Source organism: Dermacentor albipictus, chromosome 5 (genome assembly GCF_038994185.2).
Source record: "Dermacentor albipictus isolate Rhodes 1998 colony chromosome 5, USDA_Dalb.pri_finalv2, whole genome shotgun sequence".
In the NCBI taxonomy this organism is placed as follows: Eukaryota; Metazoa; Arthropoda; class Arachnida; order Ixodida; family Ixodidae; genus Dermacentor; species Dermacentor albipictus.
The window spans coordinates 80,192,912-80,220,369 of NC_091825.1; the positions used below are offsets into that span (position 1 = coordinate 80,192,912).

Below are 27,458 nucleotides of genomic sequence, written 5' to 3' on the forward strand. Positions count from 1 at the left end.
GGTTGGTCATGGGGTGTCTCTGGTTGGAGCTGACATTTCGTTAAGGAAAGAAGTCTTCAGAAGGGTGGACAGCTGGGCTTACTGGTATATATTCGTGGTATTGAACCACCTGCTATGTCTCAATCACAGTGTGTGTCTTTGTTTGTCCTTCAGTTCCGTAGTGTAGTCTTCGTGTATGCGAGAATGAGAAAGTTAACGGTACTATAAAGAGAAAAATTATTTGCACTGTATTACTAGATTACCCTACAACAGTAAAAAAAGAAGTCTCTTTTACATTGAGAAAAATTGGAGGACGCTTAAGCTTCGCCTTCAAGAGTGGAACGCGACAGCGTTCCCGTCGACCCGCCAAGGGGTGTAAGACAATGGGCTACAGTGCAGCCATTACTTACGAGGCGCCCCGCATCGGACGCGGTGAGCGTCGAGCCATATGGTCGAGCAACGCGGCGTTCAGCGCAGCAACGAAACGTGCGCCTGAGCAAGCGGAACAAACCAAAGAACTCGGTATCTCGGAGGGGGAAATGATGCACGCCAGCCAAACGTCGTGATCGGCACGTGCAGAGAGATAGACAGATAGTGATCTAAAGAAAGGAAGGACGCTTGATTCTGCGGAGGGAGCAAGGCGAAGCGTTGTCAGGGGAGAGAGAGTCCAGGCAACGACCCCCCTCGCACCGGTCCTTCCACAGCTCCATTGCGCTCGTGGCGCGCCATCTGTCGAGGCAGCGCCCTACATGGAGAGGAGGGGGGTCTTCTGTGTTTGCCGCAAGATGGCTCTGCGTGTGCGGAAAGTGCAGAAGAAATGCAGCGGAAACGCACTTCGCTACTCGTGTAATTGCGACTTCTGTAAGTTACATGTTCATAATTACCGATATACACTGCAGTATAACTTTCCGCGGCTCGTTTCGAAGGCAACACCGCATTCACTAGAGGCGCGTTTGTACCGCTTGGAAGCATCAAACTCATGGCTGAGTGGTAGCGTCTCCGTCTCACACTCCGGAGATCCTGGTTCGATTCCCACCCAGCCCATCTTGGAAGTTGCTTTTTATTTATGAAGTGCCTGCCGTGATTTATCGCTCATGGTCAACGCCGCGGACGCCGACACCGACGCCGATGACACCGGCTTTTCTGCGACACGAGCTCCTTAACGCTATCGCGTTAAAAGGCTCGGTAAGCCAGGAAAGGTGCAAGACCGCAAGATGGAGGGAAACGCCTCCGTGAAGTTTCCACATTAGCTCAGTGTGACGTCGTAGATTTTCACATTTGCTGATGCCTAAGTAAGTTTTGTCGGTAAACATGGACCACAGTCTAAAACTGAACTTAACAAGTTTCAAAAATTTCCGCTAAGCTACTATGGCCCGATTACGGAAAGATACATTGAAATTCATGACATCACACTGACATACTGGCTGTAGAATTTCGGTATGAAATTAAGAAAATGACACTTTTACCTTCATTTTCTCTTCTGATAAGCAACCTATCATCATGAAGTAATGAAAATATGGGCTTTGAATGATTACTTTATCAGTGTAAACTTATTTAGTGTATATCTTTAATGTTATTTAAAGTCCCCTTTTCAAGGTATTAGCTCCAGATTGTGGCTTCCTTTGTTCGACCACTGTCAATAACTTTGTCTCCATCTTCCTGTGAACCGCACTCTCGTGTGAACTCCCACTGTTTTAGGGTTTATGCACTATTGCTATTGTTTTAGAGGAGTAATTGTAATGTATTAAATTTATTGCACACCTAATGTGAATCACATACACGTGTTAACATGTTGTGTGTTATGGGCGACGTTATAGGTGAATATGCCAAAGAAGGCAATGAGCGCAAGTGTTTACCTTATCTTTCCACATATAGCCCACCATCGCACATAACCCACACCCACAATTACAGCAGACCTTCCTCCCCGAGGAACCCTGTTTATAAGTTGCAGAAATAACTGCATACAACAATGCTCACGTCTTTACAAAAACAGCCTTCATTTGTGGACGCATGACTCATTCATGTCGTTTCTTTGGCGAGCAGCTCTCCCCCCCTCCCCCTTTGGTGATGCTGATAATCTTCAGCTTCTGCTGAGCTGTGAAGGACAGCTGCTGAGGGCAGCTCATTGTGATCCGAGTTCTAGTTCACCAGTAACACGTGCACTATTGCTATTGCCGCATGCACTTTGCTAACTACTAAATGCAATATGGTGCTCCTGAAGAGGAGGAGAAGGGCTACCTAGAAGGAGTGAAAAAGGCTACTTCAACAAGCAGGGGTAGGGATACATACAAACTGGGATACATAGCGCAAAAATGTAACAAGAACGAAGCAGGAACACGGGACGAGCGCTCGTCCCGTGTTCCTGCTTCGTTCTTGTGTCATTCTTGCGCTATGTATCCCAGTTTGTATGTATCCCACCAACATGGCCAAACTTCTTTCCTGCTAAAGGGGTTGGGTGTGGGTGGGGTTCCATAGGAGGCAACGAGAATTTGAATGGTAGAAAACCTTGCCTCGAGAAGTGGCTTCACGGCAGTGCACACTGCGCTGCTGCCAAGCCACACCTCAAGGCAAAATTCGCATATAACTCGCACTCCACCATTACTGTTAAATATTTTGAATTTTTGGTGAGCGTTATATGCACGAAAATGCAGTAGCTTGCTCGTAAAAATAGTCCTACAGACACCCTACTGTTTCAGGGCTTATGAGATGTTACTGGGGGTTACTGGCATGCGTTAAAATTTCTGCTCACTTAAGGCCAGCCTATATACCGAAGTTAATATATAGCATGTAGTTATATGAGCCCCTTTGTGGGCGAAGCGCTACTGAGCCTGGAAGATGTCAGTTGATACAAGTGTTTAGTTTACTTACAAAATAATGAGTGCCATGTTCTTTGTATTCTCATCACCTTGTAAGTGTTGCTTTTTTGGTGCATCCCGGCTAATACCTCTGTCACACGGGCAAACTACACTGCACTTCAGCATTCCGAGTGTCATTTTGGCGGCGCACTGCTACACGAGAAAGGAAAGTGCTGTTTCAAATTCGTGGTGATGGCAATCTGGAGTCAGAAGGCAGAGCATTTATTTGTTAACTTAAAAATGTATGCGCAACCACCGTTTGTCATTATTAGAAGTAGAATTTACAATCAACTTAAGTGCAAGTGAAGTAATTCATTGCAACCTCAACAACAAGGTTAATCATCACGAGCCAAGACAAGACAACAAGACTTGGCCAGTACTAGTCTAAACCATGAAGTTTCATACAATAATTACTCGAGGGAACTCTGGCGCTAGTGTCTACTGGAGCTGCAGTGGGAGTGGTTGACCAGCATGGGAATTATGGGAAGTACATGGATTTGCCTAAACTTCATCTTTCGGGCTTCAAAGGGGTTTGTTACTTTGTAAACTTGTTAGTTCAACAAAGCAATGCATAATAAATAATTAAACAAACATGATTAAAATTGTCCGGTGGCAGGATGTGAACACAGAACCTATAGCACAGATGCCCAATACTGAAACCATTATTCCAGGGGTGCATGCGTTGACAAGTGACATCAGACACCCTTATGAATTTGGAACGCCTTTATGCGATGCTTGGTGTGTTTCTATTTGGCCACCTCGACAAGTTGAACCATTGTAATTAGTAGTGATTGTGCATGCTCGTAGCATCTTCTGTACTTCGAAAAGTATAGATTGCTCTGAATTTGCAACAGTGAAGGCATATAAAGCATAATGAACAAAGCCACAAGAATGTTTGTATCCACAAGCATGAAGGTCAGATAGAGCCATGTAGTACTTCCCATCATTCCCATGATGGCTGAACGATCGCAGTGCCAGAGTTCCCTCTAGTAATTATTGTAGAAAACTCTATGGTCTAAATGATGCAATCCGCCAGTCAATTGCGCGGCCATTACCTGGCGTGGCTGTAAACAGCCTGAGAGTGAGAGCAGATTTTTTTTTTGCAACGTGGCACATTTTATTACCTTGTAACATTAGCAATTAAAAGAAATTTTATTACAAATTACTTCTGACTCTGCTTTCAATATTACTTTCCTTATTTTTACTCATTGCTAACAAGGCTACACACTTCGCCTCCATCACGGAGTAAGACATTTAGGAGGTGAAACTCCCGTCAGCGCGAGCGAGCGCGGGCGACCAGATAAGGTCACAATTGTTGTATGCGCTGACGGGGCCGTATACAGTGGCGGCGCCATATGGTGCATCGTAGAAGCCGCAGTGAAAAAAAAAAAAAAAAATCAGCGCCCGGGCAGGCTGCTCTGGTGCGCTCTCAACGGCGGTAATTTCTTTCCCGGCCGCTAGCACGATAACGGCTCTGCGGGCTTGTGACCTTTTCTGGTCGCCACAAACAGCAGAGTTTCCCCTCCTAAATCTTTCTTGCTCCGTGGCCTCCATGAAGTGTGTTTGCCGAACACACTCGCCAACGAGTGCGCTCTGCCGTAAGTGTCACTAAGCATTCCCGTGTGGCAGCCTGTGAATGACACTAGTGGCGAAGTGCGCTCGCTCAAAGTACACTTAAGTTTGCCCGTGTGACAGGGGTATAACATACTCTGCCAGCAGTCCAGGTGAGGCTGGCTGCTTTTCTCACGAGCTCTCTCTGTCACCTTCAGCTCAAGCAGTTGGGTGAGCTGTGTGGCCTGATGCCTGGCAGGGAGTCCACTTCTGAGCAGCTGCTCATGGTGATCACACTTCTTTCGGGCATGCAGTCATTGGAATCTGGTGAGTGATCTCCAACTGAGATCCCTCAGTCATTTCCTCTTGCTTCGAGTCGCAGGATAATCAACATTTTGAGCCTGTTTTGTTCAGTAGAACACTTTGTACGTGGGCGATTATGATGGGAATGCTACCATTGTGCCAATTGGCATTGACAAATTGACAATTCACGAATTTCGCTGAGAGGCGGACCCTACTACATCCTGCTACATCTCAGCAAAATATGAGAAAGCTGTGCTCACCTTATGCCAAAAAGTTTGCTTGGGCTTTCAAAAATGGAACGAGAAATCTTCAAGCTCCGTTTCTCCGCACCATCGAAAGTGACATGGCATAGACCAAGGGCTGCGTTAACTTCACGGTGGACTGAGCCAAGCCCCTATAATTGAGCAAAGATGGTACCGGTGTTTCTTCCGTGGGCTGTTATTTATTTGCAATACCTTCCTCCCCACTGTGTGTGGGTTGCTTAGGTAACGAGACAGCGTCAGTTTTCATGTGGTAGTGAGCGATCGTGCTGACACTGAGCCGGGTGCCGCACTCCTGTATGATCAATGTCAAAATGGTGACCGAAGTTTTGGACACTGTTAGGTATCTCACTCGATTTTTCGAACATAATGCACACGATTTCGCAGACATGGTGGTTGAGAGCAAAGTTGCCATGTTCGATTTGTCACTTATCCCCTGCATACGTTTATGAGGTAATTTCGCAGCTTAAAGAATGCTGTATGGCTGCTACCAAGATTTTGGTCGACTCTGCACTAAAAGCAACTTTTGCCACTGGATACTGACAAAGTAGCACTGGTTAGGCCTAGCTACGTCTTACGGCCATGGCAAAAATTTACTACTGCTGGCCGATGTGACGGCGGGCTACGTTAAAGGATGCATTTATAGCAAAAAACCATGCTGAAGGTTCTCAAAATGCCTTCGAAATCTGCTTGTAGCCTGTCCAAGTGCTTCCATGCTTTTCTAAGCCACTGAAATGCTTTTTAGTGCATCTTAGGACACCACTGCTCTATTGCAATCTATAGTAAAAACCGCAATGAAGGGCATGCGTCATTTTTAGTGTTTGGATTGGGGTTATGAACCAGCGACCACTTACTGCTTTCACATGGCTTGCCCACTGTAAAAGCTGTGGGTAAATATAGTTTGCAATTTCTCTCATAGATATGTTCCAAAAGTACACTTTACTTTTTACTGCTCCAAGATGCATTTTTGACTGCTCCAAAATGGCTTGGGTTCAGTAGCATTACTGTTACTGCTCACAGCACAGAATCCTGCAAAGTTCATTAGCTTATAGTTCATTTCCTTCTCTGCAGAGCAATTGAACTTTTTTCAAAGTTTATTGCAATGAGCGGCAACATTGTGCTAATGTGTGTGAACAGGTACCGTCAAAGTAACGAAAGCTCTCCTAAAATATGTGTATTAGCAAAAACCTGTGCTAGGAAATGAGAAGTACGAGAAATGAGAAAGTAGTAAGAAATTGAAATTAAAGGTGCTAGTTTTCTTTGACTATGTTGTAACTCTAGTCAAATGGGACCTACCTCGAGGCGATTTGCGGAAAATACGGAAGCATCTGTGGGAATACGCAAAAGTTAAAAAAGCGGATAGCAATAACAAGGTAAAGCTAAACTTCGACAAACTTATTATTAACGGAAAGACCTTCACGTGGGACAAAGAAAAAAAAGAAGTTGTTCCATTCAGGGAACGGTGACGCAATAGAAAGAAAATGAAACAAGTATGTCGTAACCTCGTTGCTGTTGTAGTAAACTGTAGGAGTATAATAAACAAAGTCGATGAATTCGCCGGTCTGATAGAGTCTGTCAAGGCTGACATCGTTTTTGGCACAGAATCGTGGCTGAACCCGTCTATCGCGGATAGCGAAGTATTCCCTAAAGAATTCATTGCTTATCGGAAGGACAGGCCCCGCCTCGGTGGAGGGGTGTTTTTGTTAATTCACTCTTCTCTTAAATCATTTATGCTAGATCTTGATACCCACGATGTCGAATCAATTTGGTGCTCAGTCACCCTACCTGATAACTCCTCATACGCTGTTGGATCATTCTACAGACCACCGAACTCAAACTTCAAACTGTTGCAATCTTTGTTTGACATCGTTTCGGAGGCATCCCGGCAGCCTATTTTGCTTGCGGGTGACTTTAACTTACCTGACTTGGAATGGCTTGAAGGTGAATGTGTATGCAAAGTTGACAGCCGTGTTAACTTAGAAATGAAAAATCTTGTAAACACCTTCGGACTATTACAGTATGTCAGTGCTCCAACTCGGAATAGTAACATCCTGGACCTTTTGTTCTGCAGTTCCCCTACCCTTATTAGCTCGGTTTATATAATACCAGGAATAAGTGACCATCACGCCGTCATTGCAAACATTAAAACAGATATTAACCGATCAACGTCACGCACTTCAAGGAGAGTTTTTTTCTTCGAAAAAGGTGATTATCCTAGTATCTCCCAGGAGCTCCTCGATTACTTGCCGGTTTTTGAATGTCTTGCTGAGGATTACGACATCCATGGTTTATGGCGGGTATTTAAAGATAAACTGCTTGAGCTTACGGACAAGTATGTTCCAAGCGTAGACTCCACCAGACTCAAAAAACGTAAGAAACCCTGGGTGAATTCGCGTATTCTCAGAATAATTAAAAAAAGAAAGAGAGAATTTAATAGATACAAAAGAACTAAAAGTATGAATCACATAAAAAAGTTATCTGAAGTAACACAGGAGTATAAGTTTGCTGTAAAAAATACGAAGGAAGAGTACTTTAAGACACTCAACGACAGAATGAAAACTAATCCTAAACAATTTTGGAGGTTTTTAAAAGGATGCGGATCAGATTTTGTAGGAATAAATGAAATTGTTTGTAATCAACAAATAATTACAGACGATTTCGAAAAGGCAACGTGTTTGAATACATATTTTCAATCTGTCTTCCTACCTAAATCCAATCATAGCTCTACACCACATGCAAGCAGACTTCCTTTAATGGAACAAGTTGAATTAAGTGTTAGAGGCATCGAGGCACTCCTAAAGGTGATAGATGAAACCAAAGCAAACGGTCCGGATGGTATATCTCCACGTATACTAAAGCGGTGTGCTACACCTATCTCGATGTACCTTTATTTAATCTATGAGAAATCGCTATCCACAGGACTCTTACCTAATGACTGGAAAACCGCTCAAGTTGTACCTATTCATAAAGGGGGTTCGAAAAGAGATGTCGCGAATTACAGGCCGATCTCACTAACATCCATCTCGTGCAAAATCATTGAGCATATTATATATTCCGAGATAATGCGTCACATAACAAATAATAATATACTAATCAAAGAACAACACGGGTTTCGGAAAGGTCTATCTTGCACAACACAATTAATTGAATTTTATCACGAATTGGCATTCGATGTTGACGAGGGAGGACAAACAGATTGTATCTTTTTAGACTTTCGCAAGGCATTCGATACAGTGTCACATCCACTTCTTCTTATTAAACTTAAAATGTTAAACATTCACTCAAGCGTACTCGCTTGGATTGAAAATTATCTGTCTCAGCGCCGACAATGTGTTGTTTTGAATGGAAAAAGCTCGGCATACGCTGATGTGACGTCAGGAGTCCCACAGGGCTCAGTCTTAGGGCCACTTTTGTTTCTACTTTATATAAATGATATTTCTGTTGGTATTTCTTCATGTATTCGGTTGTTTGCCGACGATTGTGTTGTTTATAGGAAGATTAAGAGTGAACAAGATGCTGCCATGTTACAATCTGACTTAGAATGTATTAATACTTGGTGTTCCACATGGAAGATGAATTTGAATTTAAAAAAGTGTGTTCATGTATGTTTTACAAGAAAGAAGAAGCGGATTGTAAATCTTTACCAGATAAATAATACCCTGATAAAAAACGAACCTATATACAAGTATCTAGGTGTGACGCTCTCATCCGACTGTTCATGGTCTGCTCATGTAGATGACGTCATTGTAAAAGCTGGTAGGGCACTCAATTTTATTCAGAGGAACTTGAAATGTTCACAGCCGAACCTAAAGAAAACTGCTTACCTAACATGTGTTAGACCAATTTTGGAATACGCCTGTGCCGTCTGGGACCCCGTGCAGAAAAACTTGATTGATAAGCTGGAAAGAATTCAAAACCGAGCTGCTAGGTTCGTCCTGGGGCGGTATGGGCGGAGAGAAAGTTGTACTGAAATGAAACTTGAATTGAATTGGGAGCTGCTTTCCTCTCGGCGGAAAAAGTTGAGACTGAAGTTTTTATACCTCATATTTAATAATAAGACTGGAATTAGCAGTAAAAGCTACTTGAAAGAACCACATTATATTTCTAGGCGTAATGACCATTCACTTAAAATTCGCGAATACCGTGCCAGGACGCACTTGTTTGCGGATTCCTTTTTTGTGAAAACTATTGTGGAGTGGAATCGGCTGTGTGAAGAGCAAGTGTGCTGTACGAATGAAGATTTGTTTTTTTCCCTCCTGTAACCCCCCTGCTATAACGCCTTCGGGCAATGCGGGGTAATTCTTGAATAAAGAATAAATAAAGAATATGAAAAATATTCTTATAGTGAAACACTTCGTTGTGGTGAAACAAGTAAAGAAAACAATGGCGGACCAAACATAAGACCACATGAACAACTTTTAGTTGCAGGTGCCAGCGTTGACTGCTTCCGTGAGCTGTTTTTGTTCTTCCAGTAAGCGCAATACGTCAGCACTGCGACATGTATCTGGCCTTGCAGGAGTCACTGCTTGCTATCTGGGACACTGTGCACGTTGGTAAATTCACGACATTGAACACTTGAAGAATGAGTGGCATGCATGGTTCATGTCACACATTTTGTACATCAGCTTTTGCCTCTAGACATGATTGCTTTAAAGACCTTTGTTGTGTTGTCACATTCTTTCAGCCTTTCACAAGTTACCATGAGTTCCATAAACACAGGCGCAAATAGATAGTTGTTTGGCAAATGAGGGTGTCTCATCAGTGACCTGTTCCACGTTGCACACTGGCATGATAATTGATAAAGCATACTAGAGATCATGTTAAAGGGGAGAGTGTTGTCTTTTGGGGAGCTTATGATAAAAGTGCCAGTGGAAGCCAAGCCCTGCCAGTGGCCAAAGCCCTGCTTGGCTTGTTTCACCAGCTGACGGCGCAGTGATGCATTTTGGTCTGCACCAGGTGTGTGGGGCAGCAGAACTGAAATTGGGTTGTCTTGCACCAGTGTGACACCCGCATGTGGTTTAATGGGATTGTGCTTGTGCATACGTATTAGGCTTCTTACAGCTACTGCAAAACTGTTTTGTACACTATACTAGGATAAAAATCTAGGCTTGCAATAAATATCTCTTATTGTGGTGCTTACGTTTTATACCTTATTCACAAAGCCCTGAGGAGTAGACTTCAACACTTGTTTAGGTTGTTATTTATGTAACGGGAAAATTATGTGGTACCTTAAAAACTCCAGTAAAACAAAACAATTCTGCTGTCAGAGGTCTTTTTTATTTTGTTCATTTCAATGGGATAGGGGTGTTGCTGAAGGTTAATCGAAAGTTCTTTCTAGTAGCAAATTTTGTTGCAACAGAAACAGACTGCAACACCATGGGGGTCACTAGATTTTTGTACTCAACAATGCTCAAGTGTGAAACATCACCTGGGATGATAGTTTAGCTATTGAAAAAGAAGCTTTGCGGTAGAGGCTTTGTGCTGGTTCAAAAATGTAGTGCTTGTTTTGTAATCTTATACAGTCGAACCCGATTATATCGAACCCGTTTACATCTAATTATTTTATATATTGAACAATTTCTGGAAACGGTATAATTACAATGAGTATATGTAGCAAAAATTACGCTTACATCGAACAAAAAAAGCAGCGACTCCCGATATATCGAACGTGAAGCGGCAGAAAGTGCCCCCGAAAGTTGGCTTTCCCTCGCGGTGGCGGCAAAACCCGGCGGCGCAGCTCCATCCAACCGCTCTCCGTACCGTGACCACCCTGCCTCGGACAAGCCGCCGACACCCCCCTGCAAAAAATGATCCTGGCCCGCCCGCAGCGCTTGCTTAGACAGCCAATCGGAGGCTCTTGTACCCTCGTCGTGCAAGATGGCGGAAGTGCAAGTTGTCTCGCTGCTTTCCAGGTTCATTGTGTGTGCGCCTTGTAGGCCTTCTCCTGCAGTGTTGCCATGATGAAGCGGCAGAATTCGCCTTCCGTCGTGAAGCTCGAAATCATAAATAGGATTGAACGCGGTGAGAAGTCGGATGTCCCGGCAGCGTACAAAATTCTGAGGAGCACTTTCAGCACGATCTTAAAGGGGGAGATTACGGCTAAAGCGGCCAAACTCGCGACCCGGTGCCTGTGGCGCCCGACGCGTACGCACGGCCGTGTGCGAGTGGTTCATACGAAATTGCTTCAGCCATGCCGACTTTCGCGTGCTCGATGATGACTAAATTCTGATGAATGCAACAAAGCCGTTGCCGGTGTTGCCAAAGTGTGGAGCGAGCTGTCAGCATTTCCGGAAGCTGTTGACGAATCAACGGTGGACGAGTTTGTGAGCGCAATTGATTGTGTCACGACCACAGGAGAGCCCGCAAACGAAGACTACATTGCCGTCATCGTACCGAGCACAAGTGAAAGTGGGCACAATGAGGAAAGCAATGACGGTCCTTGGCCCACATCCTCCGAAGTGATTGGTGCGCTCGCACTAGTCGGTGCTTCTGCGCGAATGTGAAAGGTTGCAGCCTCAGCTGCTCCGATGCTTTAGGCAATGTGGAAAAGTGCGTGCGTCACAGGCAGTGAAATTGCCCAAGCAGAAGAAAATGCAGGACTACTTTGTGCGAAACTAAGCTAGTTTCACCAATAAAGTGATTTTATAAATGGTATGTGCTTTTATGACATCCAATTATTTAGCAGGCTTATATCGAATTATGCTCTATATCGAACTAATAGGCATTTTTTTGCGAGTTCGATATAGCCGAGTTCGACTGTATTGTGCCTTATATTTTCTCCTTCGTAAGTGGTTATTCCACCATTATGAGGGGGCATATTTTGAAATATGTGTGTTTAGGCTAGCTTGAAATGTGTGAAACATGATGTACAGATTCATAATTAGGTTTTCTGAAACATTTAGTCAAACAATAAGAACTTCTTTAGTGCCTGTTTGACAACAGACACACACACGTTGATGAGGTTGTTTTGTGGGCTACCTTTAATAAATCTTGTGCTGCACACCATCCACCATGGCATGTAAGCGGCACTGTGAAATCAGCTTAATGTATAGATGGCAGGTTTGCTTGTTCAGCAGTGAATAAAGATATACAAGGCATTTAATCATGAGAGTCTATGTAATTACATGCACAAGATAGATGCCGGTAGCACCAGGCCAGCATAGTGGCTACGCTGATGTACTGGCTGCATTCCTTGTGCCAGGACGATCTATGTCACTCCACCATGACAGCAACCTTGCACATCTCCCCCCTCCGCCCAAAAATAAAAGAAAGCTTTTGCTTTGTGCAGTATCATGCACCTTATCGGCTGTATTCAAATGCCTTGTAACTTTATCAGGAGCCCGGCAATCACACAAGACCCAGTCTGGCTGTGCCAGCAAGATTGGCGGCATTGGCATCCATGGGTAGCCTTATCACTTCTTTGGTGCATGCTACGAAGCAGCTTTGCCACTGCAAAGAAAAGCAAACAGATTCCTTTATCTTGTGCAAATAATGTCCCTATCACCATCATGCAGCAGATAGGACGCAGCAATGGAAGAAACTAGAGGTTACTAGGGAGTTATTGAAATGTTGGCCTCGGAGCTGCAGTAACGAACTGTGACACTAATTTTTCCTTATCGTGCTCACTTTTGTTGCTTTTACTTCTGCATGGAAAAATACAGTGCTGCAGCTATCAGAATATTTTATCTCGTGTTTACGGCGATACTAAAACGCCAGTGCTGTGTCAATGGAAAGCTGCACTCAAGCGGTTATCTGTGTGATAGCACCTACCGAGGCCCGATTTTCTTCCTGGTTTCGAAAACAACACACTAAAGAAGTCAAATTTTCTCAAATTTTGCTGCGTATTGCTTTGAAATGTTTTGCTATGAGATAAAGAAAGGTCTTAAGATAGTGAAGAATAAATACTAAAAGATAAGAAATTTTGAGCAAGTCGGTCATTCCACTGCCAATTTCCCGATTCTTTATGTTTTTGGGTGATATGAATCTCAGATAATAGAAACTTTTTCACCGTCCCGAGAGATTTGTATAATCAAAATTCCACTCTATCCTGTGTTTGCAAATACTGCCCACACTGCAAAATCGAGCCTCATAAAATGAGGGAACGTGTGAATTAGTGTAATGCCAACTTTACCTGCACTTAGAGCCACACTTCGCCACAACATATTGCAGCATTTAGAGAGGGAATGACTGAACAAACATAACAAAGTTGTTTTTGGCTTAGTGCCAACATGTAAGGTTGCCTATTTAAATACTTTAGTATTGCTGTATATGGTTATTCTTATTTGCACATTTTATATGCACTAAGGTTTCAGTAAAGGTGGTATCTTCTTCCTTTTATGGGCCTAATGGGTGAAGCAGCCTGTATGTAGGGGCAGGTTGTGTGCATGAAAACATGGTAATTTGGGGCATCGTACGTAACAGAAACAATAAAAAAGTGGACTGCAGTAACAGGACAGTTTTACGCAATGCTTTTATTTAGTCATTAAGCCTAAGCCATGTTGGTTCTCTAATTTGAGAAGTATCATTCATTGCACCGACATGCCAAACAGTAAACCTTGTTATCAGCTTCATTGTGTTCTGGTTCTATATTTCTTTATGCAGAGTTGGACAGCCAGTCTCCACACAGCCAGCTGAGGGAGGCACTCTCTTCCAAGGAATCCTTTCTCAAACACTACCTGGTGGGTAGCTCCTCAGCCATATGCTGCCTTATGGCCGTATGCCGCTGACAGTTAATGCTGTTTGTGTTCTGCGCGAGCTTGCTGCAAAGCTTTCTGGCTGCACGCAAGTTTACTGTTGTCCCATCCAGCGAGCACACAGAAGGTAGGCACGCTTGCGCCGAGCGCTGGTTGGTGATCCTCAGAGCCAAATGCCACTTCTAATGCAGCCGTTAGTCAAAAACCTTACACGTAATCCCACACGTGATCACCAATGAGCTGTTTGTGAAAATGTATTAGCAGCAAGCTTCCCACAGCAGTTGGCTGCCTGCCACTACCTAGGGCCAGACTGCTAGGTCCCACAAATGCTGCTTTGCTGGGGTTGGCAACTGAAGTTACATTTAGTTGCCGAGTCTACACTTTATCTATACGTAGTGGTTTCATAGCACTTGTAAAGCTGGAAAACTGCTGCATCAATGAAGGCAAGGCAAGGGTACAGGGAACAACCTGAATTGCACCAACTTTGTTCATGGTTCATGACACATGGGTCATGTGTTCTCAGAAAGAGTTAACATGTTTGAAAAATCTATTGAGACCGCATACATCGTCTAGAACATTGTTTGCTGTTATAAATTAGTTTAATGGAGAAGGCTAGAGTGCTGCGTAATCCACATAATCGAGCAGGTTTGAAAAATCAGCTATCTGAAAATTGGTCGTTGTTCACTTGTTTTAGTCCTCCTCAAAGCTCAGCAACCTTGTGCAGGATGGTGCAAAACCTACGTAATCCTGCTTAGTCACGTAAATAAACAGTAACAATGTAAACAGTGTGAAGAAGCTGGAAAAAGAACAGTTCTGGCCAAGTTCTGGTTCATTCGGAAAAAATAGCTATTATAGCCCTCTGTGAGAGCCACAGCATTCAAAAAAGACATTTTCGTGCAGGAAGCAGGGCCAGAAAAATGTAATGTAAGTTCATGCAGATGTAAAAAGAAACATTCTAGTGAGCAAAGGATGTGAGTACTGTGTGTGGGCTTCTCTTGATGCAATCTCAGCAGTCAAAGCCATTGGAGATGCAGTAAGTTTCACCAATATTTATCAATATCTTCTTCGATGTTTTCTTTTATTGCAATGCTTACAGTAAAGTGGCAGTTGCAGAAGTTTGCTGTCACATCACAAGTGACATTATTTCTGATGCCGTGATTAGCACCACATGATAGTTGTGCAGTGACATGATTAGGGCTGGAGATTACCTCTTAAACTACTCGATGGTGTCTGTATCTTCGAGCACTGCAGAAGCTAGATTTGAAACCATAAAATGTTCTCACACACGACCAATGTCAAATTTGCGTACCTTAACCCATCGCTCACTTCAGGCATATTATTACAGTTGAACCTCGCAATAACGAAATCGGCAGGGAACGCAAAAAAATTCGCTTTCACGACAATTTCGTTGTTGCGAAAAGAGACAGCACAGATAGGTAATGCATCGCAGAACAAAACTTCACTGTCAAAATTTTGTTAGCCTGCTTTGGCAAGCTTTGCTCGAGGATATAGAACTGCATTACCAACAGTACAAAGTGCGCCGCATGCGTCGACCAGCAGTGGCAGTACTGCCATGGCGTAGTATTCTCCGTCGATTGCTTTCAGAGATGTGATTGCTTGCGAGATTTTGCACAACTCGGCACCAGACGCAGAGCAACAGCGCATGCAGCAGCATTTCTGCAGCGCACACTGTTGCACATAGGCGCCGACGCGTCCGGTGCCGAGCGCCAAAGTGACCGAATCTCGTGTACCCGAAGTTAAACGATCGAAATAATGCCCCTTTCACGCAAATCTACGTCCGGCGCCGAATCCACATGCAATGCCTGTCAGATGGCACCAAAATCAGCGTTCTTGAAGCAAGGGATTTGTATCTTAGACGATCGCTCAATCATGGCCCGATGCTTGACCCTCCATATGCTGTGACCATCATCCAAAGCACCATAAACAATTCCGTGTCGGTGGGACATGTGTTTCCTTCTTTTTGTTGCATTTTTCTCACCGAGGCGCACATTATGCAGGTCACTGCCGCGATCGGCGATTGTTGTTCGAAACGCACGTTCAGTTTGCGTTCAGTTTCGCCTCACGCAATTAGCCTATAGGCCTCGCCGAGTTGTCAGCCGCAGGGAACGCAAACTGAACACATGTTTTGAACAACAGTCTTTGATCTCGCCTCGTACGTGTGCAAAAACCATCATCACATATCAGTAGCAACGTTCGTGCCGCTTCAAACGGACAATCGGCAGACAAGATGGGGGCCATGACTTGTTTCCAGTGGACTGGTCGCTTTTAGTGCTTTGTTCTTTTTGTGAACAAAAATGGCAGCACCCACACAAGTGTCATAGGGTGGTATTTTACGCAATTTTAGTGTAGGACAATCGCATTTGAGCACATTTTGGAGCCTGCTAGCCTTACGCGAGTAAGTAATATGCAGAGTTACGTTCCGGTAAATTTTGTTGATGCGGGATTGCAGTACAGCAACATTTAGTTGCCGAGAGGTGCGAAATGCATTGAATCTTATGGGTGTTCGCCGGGGACACGAAAATGTTTCGTTGTTGCAGGATTTTGTTATCGCGGGTTTCGACCGTAGTACAACTGGCGGCTGATGATTGCATAGTACCCTATCTTCACAAATTATACCTAATACAAGAATTTTGCAGCGAGCAGCTTTTAATGGCACTTTTTGTGGAAACTTTCTTTTTTATCATGCTGATTATACACAACAGATAATTACGGCTACTTGAACTCTTTATTGATTATTCATTGTTGCATGGTGTGGATCATAGTGGCACCACTAGCTTTACCTGCGTCTGCTTCCTCTTAACTTTTTCACAAGGCACTATATTTAGAATGTGCCACCAGATGTTGCCACTCTTGCATATCACAGTAGCAGTGTAACAGGGTGTCAGGTTGCACTTCCGCAGTGAATTTAGACTTTCTTTTCTTGCAGCTTTCTCTTCACTGTGATGAAAAAAAAAAAAAAATGAGCATCTGCCAACTTCATTTATTATGTTGTGCAGCTTGTGCCTTAAATGTAGTAACTAGTGGTGTTTTATCTTCAGCATGATTCTGGACTATGGTTCTTCACTTGCTGCTTAGCTGTGTGTCTTAAAATATTTTCCTTTTGCCTGTGCAGGATCTGTCGGAGCACACCATGATCATGTTCAAGCACACAGGGCGACTACGGTCGGCCAGGCTTGTAGGCAGAGATCTGGCTGAGCTGTACATGTGAGTGGCCGACAAGCTTCAAGTAGTGAAAACCACGAATTTGGCTATTTGATCATAATGCATGATTTGCGTACACAGTGAAATATGGCAGAAAAATGTCATGTGAGGGGTCCCATGCAGCTATGCCATTGATGAAGCATGGTGAAGCATAATGTGTGGGGCATTCCACTGATGTGGGCTATGCTTGTCAATTTGGGGCATGCTCTTACTCAAATTAGCTCTTACGTTACTGCACCCATAGGAATTGATTAATTTGACTCACACTTTTTCTGCGTGTTTTTGGTGGTAGTGATAAACTTTATTGAAAGGGGGAAGGGGAAAGGGGGAGGTGGCTGAGGAATCATGCTCAAGTATGGCCCTGGGCCTGCTTGGCCTTCTCTGCCCAGTCCACCGGTACAAGCTGTCAGTCGACGTCCTCGGTGTTGAGCCAGGCACCTCGCTCCCGTTTTTTCGTTCCCCGGTCAACAGTGAAACCGACTAGACCGTGTGTTGTTAAACATTTCCATTAGGATTCGTCTACTAGCAACATGGTGAAAGGCTTGCAAGTCGCCGCACTACTGCTAGCCTTTGCCTCTTTCAGAAGTTTTTTTACAGTACCTTATTTCACGAGCCATATATCACACCACCCGCACGCATATCGCTACGAACTGGGCACCCATTACAAGTCTTACGCCCACGCTCCCACACAACTACTTTTTCCTCGTCTTTTTTTTCCCGCACAGCATCAGATTGGAATGCCGTTCCCCACCACGTAGCTGCGATCACTTGCCCGACATCGTTTCTCGAAAATGTGTCTTTGTTGGCTAATCAATAACCTGCTTTTTCACGCATTATTATTTCTGTTTTTATGCACTTGCGGAAATGTAGCTTCCATGTACAATTTTTTCTGTATACCTGTGTTTATATTTGCATTATCAACTGTACCCACCCCTTATGTAATACCCCTAGCAAAGGGGTCTTTAAGGAAATAAAACTGAACTGAACTGAACTGAACTGAACATGATTGCACTGTCTGAAATGACGACTAAACTTGAACTATTTGTCAAATTTTACAATTTTTGACAGACTAAATTGTCTGGAGACTGGAGGTATCAATGAAGCTAGCCTCCGGCGCTCTTAGTACTTCTTTAATTAAAAGACGTTAAATTTGCACTTTGGCCAACTCAGCAACATAATTTTTAAACTACAGCATCATTGAAGACACAGACACTTCTCTCTAGTTGTCAATTTTCCGCTTCAACATAAAACTGTTTTAATGATATCTCAAACAATGGAAGATGCCCTGAGTGAGTGTTATTTTGGTAATTGTGTTCGGCTAATATCAAGTGCAACTTTATTTTCCCCATAATGGGTTGCTTTTATTCATCAGCGCTTTGACAGTGTACCATATGCAAATTAGTACGAGCAATCCTTCCCATCATGGGGTTTTCACTTGCATAAGACCACGCAATTGATTTCAGACCGATCTTTGATTGATCGTTGACCGAGGCTTGACTAGCTGTCTTATGTCTTACATTTTGGACACCTCTAATGCAAGTGTCGTTATTCATTACTGTACAATTTTGTGCAACATTACACATTACTGTGCAGCAGTTTACGCAAACTGAGCAAATCATGTGGAGGCTCCTGTGCCATTTGAACGCACACGAGACCACAGTGCTTGCACAGAAAAGCCGACCGAATGCAATAATCAAGTATGAGGAGACTTCTGCGTGCGCTCTGACCTGACAGCCATTGCTTTGTGAGCCTGAAGAGTGCAGTAAAAAATGAACAAGGTGCCTGCTGCTATAAGTAAAAACAAGTTCTTACTGCACAATAGGAACTTACCCATTATCACATGCGCGAAGCTGCAGCTTTCCCACATAGTACGAGCATTGCTATGGCTAGTATTGATATCGACAAAACTGAATAATGCGTTTTCTTGTGTGAACTGACTTGCATAAGTTGGGAACTAGGAAGCAGGTGCATATTTTGTATACATATATTCAAATTTTTTACTCTTGGTACGTTTACTAAAAATAGCAAATTCTTACTTTAATTCAGGTTCCTTGTGGTGTCTCTTTGAAATTTCTCATGAGAATTCTCAGAAATTGAATGAGCAATTATTACTGCTATGCATCCCTTCAAAATAACAGTAATCAGACTATAATTTGATGTATTGCAGTATACATCACAACAACTATGTCTTGAAATCAAATGTTAAAACATAACAGCACCGAAAATGAGAATCTTTCTTGTGGTAAGGAAATAGTTAAATATATGATAGGTAGGGGTGCATGAGTATTTGTGATTTCAAATATGAATTGTGCACCTATGTTTCATATTGTAACATTCAAATAGAAAATTTTAATTTTAATTTTTTCAACTATTTAAATATGGCCAAATGTGTAGGGTTGCTTTGATTATTTATGGCTGCCTGCTAAGGGAAAAAGGCTCACACGCATGTTCTGCTGGTAGCTTCAAGTGTCCGTTGTAGGCAAACCAAGAGCTGCGGTCAACTATCAATTTTCACTCATTTGCAAGCTGCACTGCTCAATGCAACAAACTTGGACCAAAGGGTTTTTTTTCTTCTTTTTTTAACTGTATCTTTTTATGTCTCCTTTATTTTTCTAAATTTGGCAAGCAGAAACAATTCTGCATTTATATCACTATTTAAAACCCATATTTTTAATATATTCATGTTCAGTTAAATTCAGTTATCAAATTTCACTCTTTAAGCCCCCCCCCCTGCCATCCTAATATAATGGGATGTATTCACAACAGTGTAAGCAGGCTTTGTTTCTGAGCATATTGCCTTAGAAATGATGACATTCTGTGGCCATCTCCTGAAGCTGAGACTTTGTTTTACTCGTGACATTATGTACTCTGAGGTATCTTGATTGCAACATTCTGATTAGTGAATGTCTCTTGCAAGAGCAAATTTTTTAAATGTGTAGTGTTATAGAAGGCAGGCTTGTAAGCCGGGCAGAGCCAGCTTGCTTTTGGGTTTTAGCTTTCTTTTTATAGGGATTTCGTGTGTTTGTTTGTTTAATTTGTTGATGAAGGTGTCAAGCATCCGCTGAAAGAGTGTCACAGGAGCATATGAGTGGCAAGCGTTACCTATGATGCTTAGCCTGTAGAGTTACTGCTCTACAGGGAATTAATTACTAGCTCATGAGTGACTACAAACATAGCTTATAGTATGCGCATTACATTTTAATTCTTACTGCACTATGGTACTAATTTTATGAGTGCCTTTTCACTCTGCTGGTGAATACACTGATTCAACTACCTGTGTCAACTACTGATAAAGAAAAACATAGTATTTGAGTTTGGCTACATTAGTACTAGTTTTCTAGCATTTTGTGGGGTCATAAGCAAGCACTCAAGAAGTGTGGTGCTGGTACAATAAGACACGAAGAAAGAACAGGCGTTGACTCGTTTGCAGGCTTATTTGCATCCATTTTTTTTGTCTTGTTTTCCCAGTGCTGTATCCACCCAATATGCACTACCTGCTATGTAAAAGCATAAACATAAATTTAAACATTAGTCAAACTAAATAAATAATAGGCAACCTCTGAGTTGTCCTTTATCTTATATTTATTTATTCATTTATGTTTGTTTAATAACTGTTTCTGTCTCTCTCTTTGACAGCTAGTCTATTACCCATTCTAATGCCATTAGTAAAATCTTACATTACCAAATTTGACAGCTTGATAGCTGCGCAAGTTGGTATGGTGTCATACTTAGTGGGTGTAAAAAACTGGGTGAGAAAGTGGACAGACAAAACCGCAGCCCTGTGTTTATCTACGTTTTCATCAGCTTTCACATCGCAAAATGCGACACTTGCTCCACAAAGTGAGCTAAGCTTATGGTTAGCTCTGATGGTTGAGTGACAGCCGTGGAAAAGCGATGGTGATGGGCTCGGTTCCTGGTCCAAGATGATTTTTTCTTTGCCTGTGAGTCTTGCTTTCTGAGGAACTGAGGAGTTTCTTCAGTAGCTTCTTGCTACATTCAGATGAATGCAAACTTTCTTCCTCCACCTTCTGGATTTATGTAGAAATAATATCCTCTCTCCTGTGTTCCACTCAAATTTGATTTAGTATTCTCGCTCTTCTCTGTCACCATCTTGTCAAGCAGGAAAAATGATTCACTGCGAGCAACTTTTCAAAGCTACGAATATAATCTCAAGCATTCGCTAGTAGAAAACGCTACTCTGTAGTCTGCAGACGAACGTCTTCCTTGTTGCTCATGAATCCGTGCAGGCAACTGGGTGAGCCACAGAAGGCGGTGCCCTTCCTTGTGGAGCTGGTGCGGAGCCAGGCAGACGAAGGATGGCACCGGCTGGCAGCCATTGGGCAGCGCCGGCTGCTCGACTGCTATGCCCAGACGTGTGAGTGGGGGCGCTACGTGCGCACGGCGCTCGCCTTGGCCGCCTGTTCCGCACTACCCCTGGACGAACGTCTTCAGCTGTTCGAAGATGTTCAGCCGTGCATGCAGAACCTGCGTGAGATGGGTGCGTGCTGCCATCTGGTGCTGCGTCGCTGCTATTGTAGTAAAAAAAAAAATTATGAGGAGTTACGAAACCTGAACTTTGGTGCCACCATTAACAGTTGTAGCTGTTGACCTCTTGGGTTTTTGCAAAGATTTGTTTGTATATCTCATCAATATGACTTGTTGCTGTGGTTACCTTGTTGCTACAGTAACATCATGCGTAGCTCAAATCCAAGCAGGAAAGCAGCTTCCATTGTAATAAAGTACGTTGCTGAGGCACACGACTTCGAAAGCAAACAGAGCTGGAATAAACAGGAAGACACAAGACAGAGCGCCGACTACAAACTAAATGTTTATTTTGTGCAAGGCTACATTTAAACCTTAGAAAGGAGGAGAAGATGTTATTCCTTACCTCATGCTGCCCTTGACAAAGTTGTAACGGAAGGCATCGAAAGTTATGGATCTGTTTGCTTTCAATGTGTCATAAGCACCAGTACAGACAGATTTCTTGACCTAATTCACTGCTACCTCGGCAGCCACAGCGGGACCTTATTTGTTCATGAGGAAGGCGTATGCATCAGATCTTTCGTTGGTTCCTGTTCCCAGCGACCTGCTCTCGGCTAGCTATGACCACATCTCAGAGACAGACGATCATATGGGTGACGCAATCAAAGTATTTTGGTACGTCAACGACTACCTCATTATTCTTCACTTGACACAAGACGCCCCTGCAAAACTCTACAACATATTTAGTAGGGTTGTGCAAATACCAGATAGTAGATTTTGAATATAATTTTGAATCAAATCAAATCAAATCAAATCAAGAAAATATATGAATATCAAATCGAATATTCGATATAAAAAAAATTAATACAAATTTTCATGCCCACAAATTTTGTGCGAAAAAGAAACTAGGAGTCTACTGTAAAATGTTTACTTTGGTAGCAACTGCGCAGTTTGCACAGCGGCGTGCACTGTATCTTGAAGGTGATCTGCAGATGCGACAACCTTGGAGTCTGCTAACTCGTGTACTGCCGCCGCTTGCATTGCTGGTCCATCTTTCTCGCACTGCGCTCCGAGACTCGATCACGAGAAGCACCCGGTACCTCGATAGCACATGCACAACCTGTAGCAACTGCCAGAGGAGGTCAATCCAATGCGTTTCGCGTGAAAAAAAGAAAAATTCATATATAAGTCGCACCTGTGTATAAGATGCACCGATGAAAATTCCAGAAAAATAAATGTGACTTATACACAGAAAAATGTGGTATGTTATGTGCCCACCCCCTCCAAAGCGCCAGCATCGGCCGAAATATTCACCTCACTGTGTTCGCTATGAGACCGCTAGAGGCGATTATGGGGGTATTCGCTTCCTTGAGGTGGAAAGGGAAAGACCGGTGAGAGTGAAGATAATGCAGGGTGACAATGAACAGTCCTTGAAAGAAAACCCAATGGTCGCAGGGCTTTTGTGAGACACATCTTGATAAAGCGTGCACGCAGCCGCTGTTCCCCCACTTCTCATGCAATCTGCTAGCCACAGTGCCACTCCTGCGCCGTCGCTAGGAAGATCGAAGTCGTCAAGTAGCACCACACATCGAGAAAGAATGTAAGCTGCATCTCTCGGCACTTCCAAGATAGACAGGAAAAGAATCCACGAGTGCGATTCCAAGTGTGATGACCTAAAGCACCTCAACTATGGCAACTACAGGTACTTGCAGTAGGGTACTTGTATAACCGACTTGCAGGTACCGGAGAGCCCATGGTCTGTTCCATTTGCGCGAGTGTCAGCGATGAATGCGTTGACCTTCTATGCTGAACCGACTCGGAAGAGTCGTTTGCTGTGTTCAGTGATGATGAGTAGGTGCTAGTGTACCCCATCATTTACCATTTGAAAATAAACGTGCTTTCTTCGATTCCGTAGCCATTTGTTATTCATTTGTTTGTCGAATTGATCCGGTTAATGAACTAATTGCCATAGTGCTAACTAATTACGCTACTGCAGCTAAATCTTGATATAATCAAGTTGCTAAAATTGGCATTTTACGTTGTTATATTGAAGTTTCGCTACGTTGAAGTGTGACCTTGCATTGAAAGAAGGGCAGCTGCCGACCTGTCTTTCTTACACAGAAGAGGCTGTAAGAAATGTCCGAATAATCGGCCAGTGGAAAAAACTGTTTCATTGAAATTGAGAGTAGGCGACCAAAGTAATGGTTTGATGCTGTGTTGTCAAAGAGCTCTTCACAGAGGCCATGAGGCACTTGGAAAGGCCCAAAAAAGCAGGTCCTGTGCACTGTGGTACTTGGTGTAAGTGGAGCTTTTGCATCCAAAACTTTCTTTTTCACCTAGAATTGGGTGACACCGAGGGTTATGTTCACTTCAGTGAACCACTGTTCAGACAGTTCAACCAACATGGCATCGAAATTTCTCGAATGATGAGAAGGGTGTGCTTTAAATTGAATAGAAGTTAGACGACAGCCTCAATGACAATAACTTTGTTTACACTTGTCACATTTGCTGGTTTGCAACGTCGCTTACGCACATTAGAAAAACTGAGCAAGAGTCAGTGCAGGATCTTTAATTTCTGTTGCCTTTATGTATTGGTTCTGTTGACTAGGTAGCAGTGCCGCAAGTTTAGTCCTAGTGAGACCTGGCATGGAGTCCTGAATATTGGTCAGCTACTTGTATCCAAAACTTGTGGCTTGTGCAGTGCACTCACTGAAAACATTTTGATTTGCGGTAAATGCAGTCTGTTAATTTCAGTATTTCAATCGATCTTATGGGAATCTGTCTTTATAGAGTCTTGAATAGCTTCTTTCAACTTTAACATAGTGGAGAGCGAGCCCTACGGTTTCCCGAAATGAGCGGTAACATCCTTTTTCTTCTCACCGACTGAGATTACTTGCAATATACTAGCCTTCTGAATTAAGACGGCAAGCTGGGCGAGTTGGTGATTGAACATGTTCTTGTGGGTGGGCAGCGCAACCCGGACGAAGGACGAAAGGAGGAACACAACACGAGCGCAGACTAACAACTGGTTTATTATTTCAAGCAACGGACTATAATATACAGAAAATGTAAACACGTGTGAAATGACGTTTACAAGAGTGTTAGCCTATCTTGCCATTCAAAAAATCAGCTTCTTTATCCTGTAGAGTGATAGAAGGCTGGCTGACGCATGCGCCTGAGTTCACATGCATGAAGTAGGCCTCTACAATCTCGCGGTTAATTTGATGCATATTTTTATAAAGTATTTCCGTTTGTTCAAACATGGGTTTGCATGAGCAAACTCTACAATGCGCGGCCAGATTCGAACCTGTTTCATTCTTGATCGCACCTTGGTGCTCCCTAAGGCGGATGTTAAGGCAGCGTCCCGTCTGCCCAAAGTACATTTTGCCGCATGAAAGAGGGATGACGTAGACCACTCCCACCGAGCATGCCACAAGCTGCCCCAAGTGTTTGACGCGGCATGTAGCTTTGGACGGCTGTTTAGGCCTATTGACAAGATTGCAAATCTTTTTTTTTAAGGAGTTCTTTGCTGAAAAGATTACTTGAACGCCATATTTCATGGCTGTCTTTTTTAACCCATGCCCCATCTGATGTACATAAGGGATGACTGCGTACTTTTTAACTTTTTCGATCTGTCTTTGGGGTGCGTCCCCTTTCTTTATTTTCTTCACTAGCCCTTCACATATCGATACAATAATGGGTTTTGGAAAACCGGCCTTCTCTAGACGATTGAGTTGTTGCGAAAAGCTCAGATTGGCGAGGTGGTGGCACGACTTTCTAAGTGCGGAACCCAAACACGTCATAGCAATTCCTCTTTTCACAAGTTTTGAGTGTGCCGAGGCGTAGTTTAGAATTGGTTTGCTAGTCCTGGGGTTATAATGCCAACAAATGTGTTGCGCTCTTAGTCTTAACTGCAAATCCAAAAATTGAATTTCATTATTACTGGGTAGTTCATGAGTAAATCTGAGACCCATTCCTTCTTTATCAAAAGCGGCGAGAATATCTCCAATAATTTTGGAACTGTTTTGGGAGGGGATAACTACCAGGTAGTCGTCAACGAACCTGAAGCACTTGATCAGCATGGGCATGGGTTAAAAAAGACAGCCATGAAATATAGCGTTCAAGTAATCTTTTCAACAAAGAACTCCTTAAAAAAGATTTGCAATCTTGTCAATTGCCTAAACAGCCGTCCAAAGCTACATGCCGCGTCAAACACTTGGGGCAGCTTGTGGCATGCTCGGTGGGAGTGGTCTACGTCATCCCTCTTTCGTGCGGCAAAATGTACTTTGGGCAGGCGGGACGCGGCCTTAACATCCGCCTTAGGGAGCACCAAGGTGCGATCAGGAATGAAACAGGTTCGAATCTGGCCGCGCATTGTAGAGTTTGCTCATGCAAACCCATGTTTGAACAAACGGAAATACTTTATAAAAATATGCATCAAATTAACCGCGAGATTGTAGAGGCCTACTTCATGCATGTGAACTCAGGCGCATGCGTCAGCCAGCCTTCTATCACTCTACAGGACAAAGAAGCTGATTTTTTGAATGGCAAGATAGGCTAACACCCTTGTAAACGTCATTTCACACGTGTTTACATTTTCTGTATATTATAGTCCGTTGCTTGAAATAATAAACCAGTTGTTAGTCTGCGCTCGTGTTGTGTTCTTCCTTTCGTCCTTCGTCCGGGTTGCGCTGCCCACCCACAAGAACATGTACTAGCCTTCTCCTCAAGCAAGATGGCATTGCGTTTAGTACCGCCACTCGTGCTGTCAGGGGTTACCAGTGGAAAGCATTAGGCACAACAGAAATGCATCACATGCTGATGCCTAATGTGTACCAATATGCACATTTACAGTCATTGTTATTGGACATTTCTTTAACAGCCATATTTGAGTTAAGAGGCTCGCCATAATAGGGAGCTTTAAAGAGCTGTACCGACTGTGAATGACACTGTGAAGGAATCATGACTTAGGCATAAGTGAATTTGTTATGCACCACAATGCATTAAGACCTTTTATGCACCATCATATACAGGAGACGGGCCTGTGGCGCTGCCCATGGAGGGCCTGGTGTCGCTAGAAGGCGATGAGGCTAGTCATGCCCTCCCACCGCCTGCATCGACAGTGCCTCGGTGGGCAGAAGGCAGTGAGGTCGAGCTGTCGTTGACCCTGACAAGCCAACTGCCCGCTACCCTCAAAGGGTGCATCCTGACCCTACACCTGAATCGGCTAGAGGCACCTCCATCCGTCACCAACACGCCAACTGTAAGAGGTCTCAGTCTCAGCCATCTTACACAGCGCTTCAACTTCGTAGTTAAAACATGCATGCCTGCCAACTCATTCCAAGCTTTATTAATTATTATTTTCTTGGCTGATTGATCAAAGGGTCATTAGGGTTGCCACCTCTAGCGCTAGAAAAAAAATGTTTGCAAACGAGGTGGTACTGCTAACAAATGCATATCAGTACTTGAAGCATTATCATGGGAAAAGTCACATTTATTCTGGATGTGTGGGCTGCTTGTACAGTTAAACCTCGATATAACAAAGTCAGTAAAATCAGCAATTTGTTGTATAGAAACTTTGTTCGATTGAAATTCAACCTTTTATGCAAGTAAGTACAGTCACCAATCGATTTTTCTTATTCGGAAAGGGGCCGCAGAATTTTCCGAATTATTGGGCAATTGAAAAAGCAAAAAATGCAAATGAAGTCATTTTGATAAATTTGGGAGTCTGCGAAGAATGGTACGGTTTCATGCCACGTTCATCGACAATATCTTCTTGGCAGTACGAATTCAGCGAAGCCGGCCATGCTTTCACGGGCACTCTGCCCCCGCGGCTGATAGTGTCACCCGCACTGGGGTGACGCTATCAGGAAAGTGCTGGCAGCGGGGAGCGAATGCTTTGTCTGTCTCTCACTGGAACGGGTCATCGAAACTCGAGATTATGCAACATCCAATACTAAATGCACGGTAAGACAGCTTACATGGTGCCATGCCGTCTCGGCACGCCTACCCTTTGCATACGCGGCAGATTACCTCTCAACCAGGGTATGTGGTGGCGTATGCGCTCAGCCGCGCTTACAGCCATGTGCAACCACGGCTGAGACGCGTGCCAA

At 43.5% G+C, this 27,458-nt stretch overlaps 1 protein-coding gene across 5 annotated transcripts in view; it reads left to right on the top strand.

The window, feature by feature from the left end:
- The window catches only part of SIDL (SIDL trafficking protein particle complex subunit 10), a 114,050-nt gene that overhangs the window by 47,489 nt on the left and 39,103 nt on the right, over window positions 1-27,458 (top strand). For all 5 annotated transcript variants that reach the window (XM_070538480.1, XM_065442900.2, XM_065442901.2 and 2 more), the window contains exons 10-14: window positions 4,604-4,712; window positions 13,550-13,626; window positions 16,775-16,866; window positions 21,111-21,361; window positions 26,379-26,608. In XM_070538480.1, coding sequence (XP_070394581.1) covers window positions 4,604-4,712; window positions 13,550-13,626; window positions 16,775-16,866; window positions 21,111-21,361; window positions 26,379-26,608 — 759 coding nt within the window. The remainder of the gene's footprint in view (window positions 1-4,603; window positions 4,713-13,549; window positions 13,627-16,774; window positions 16,867-21,110; window positions 21,362-26,378; window positions 26,609-27,458) is intronic.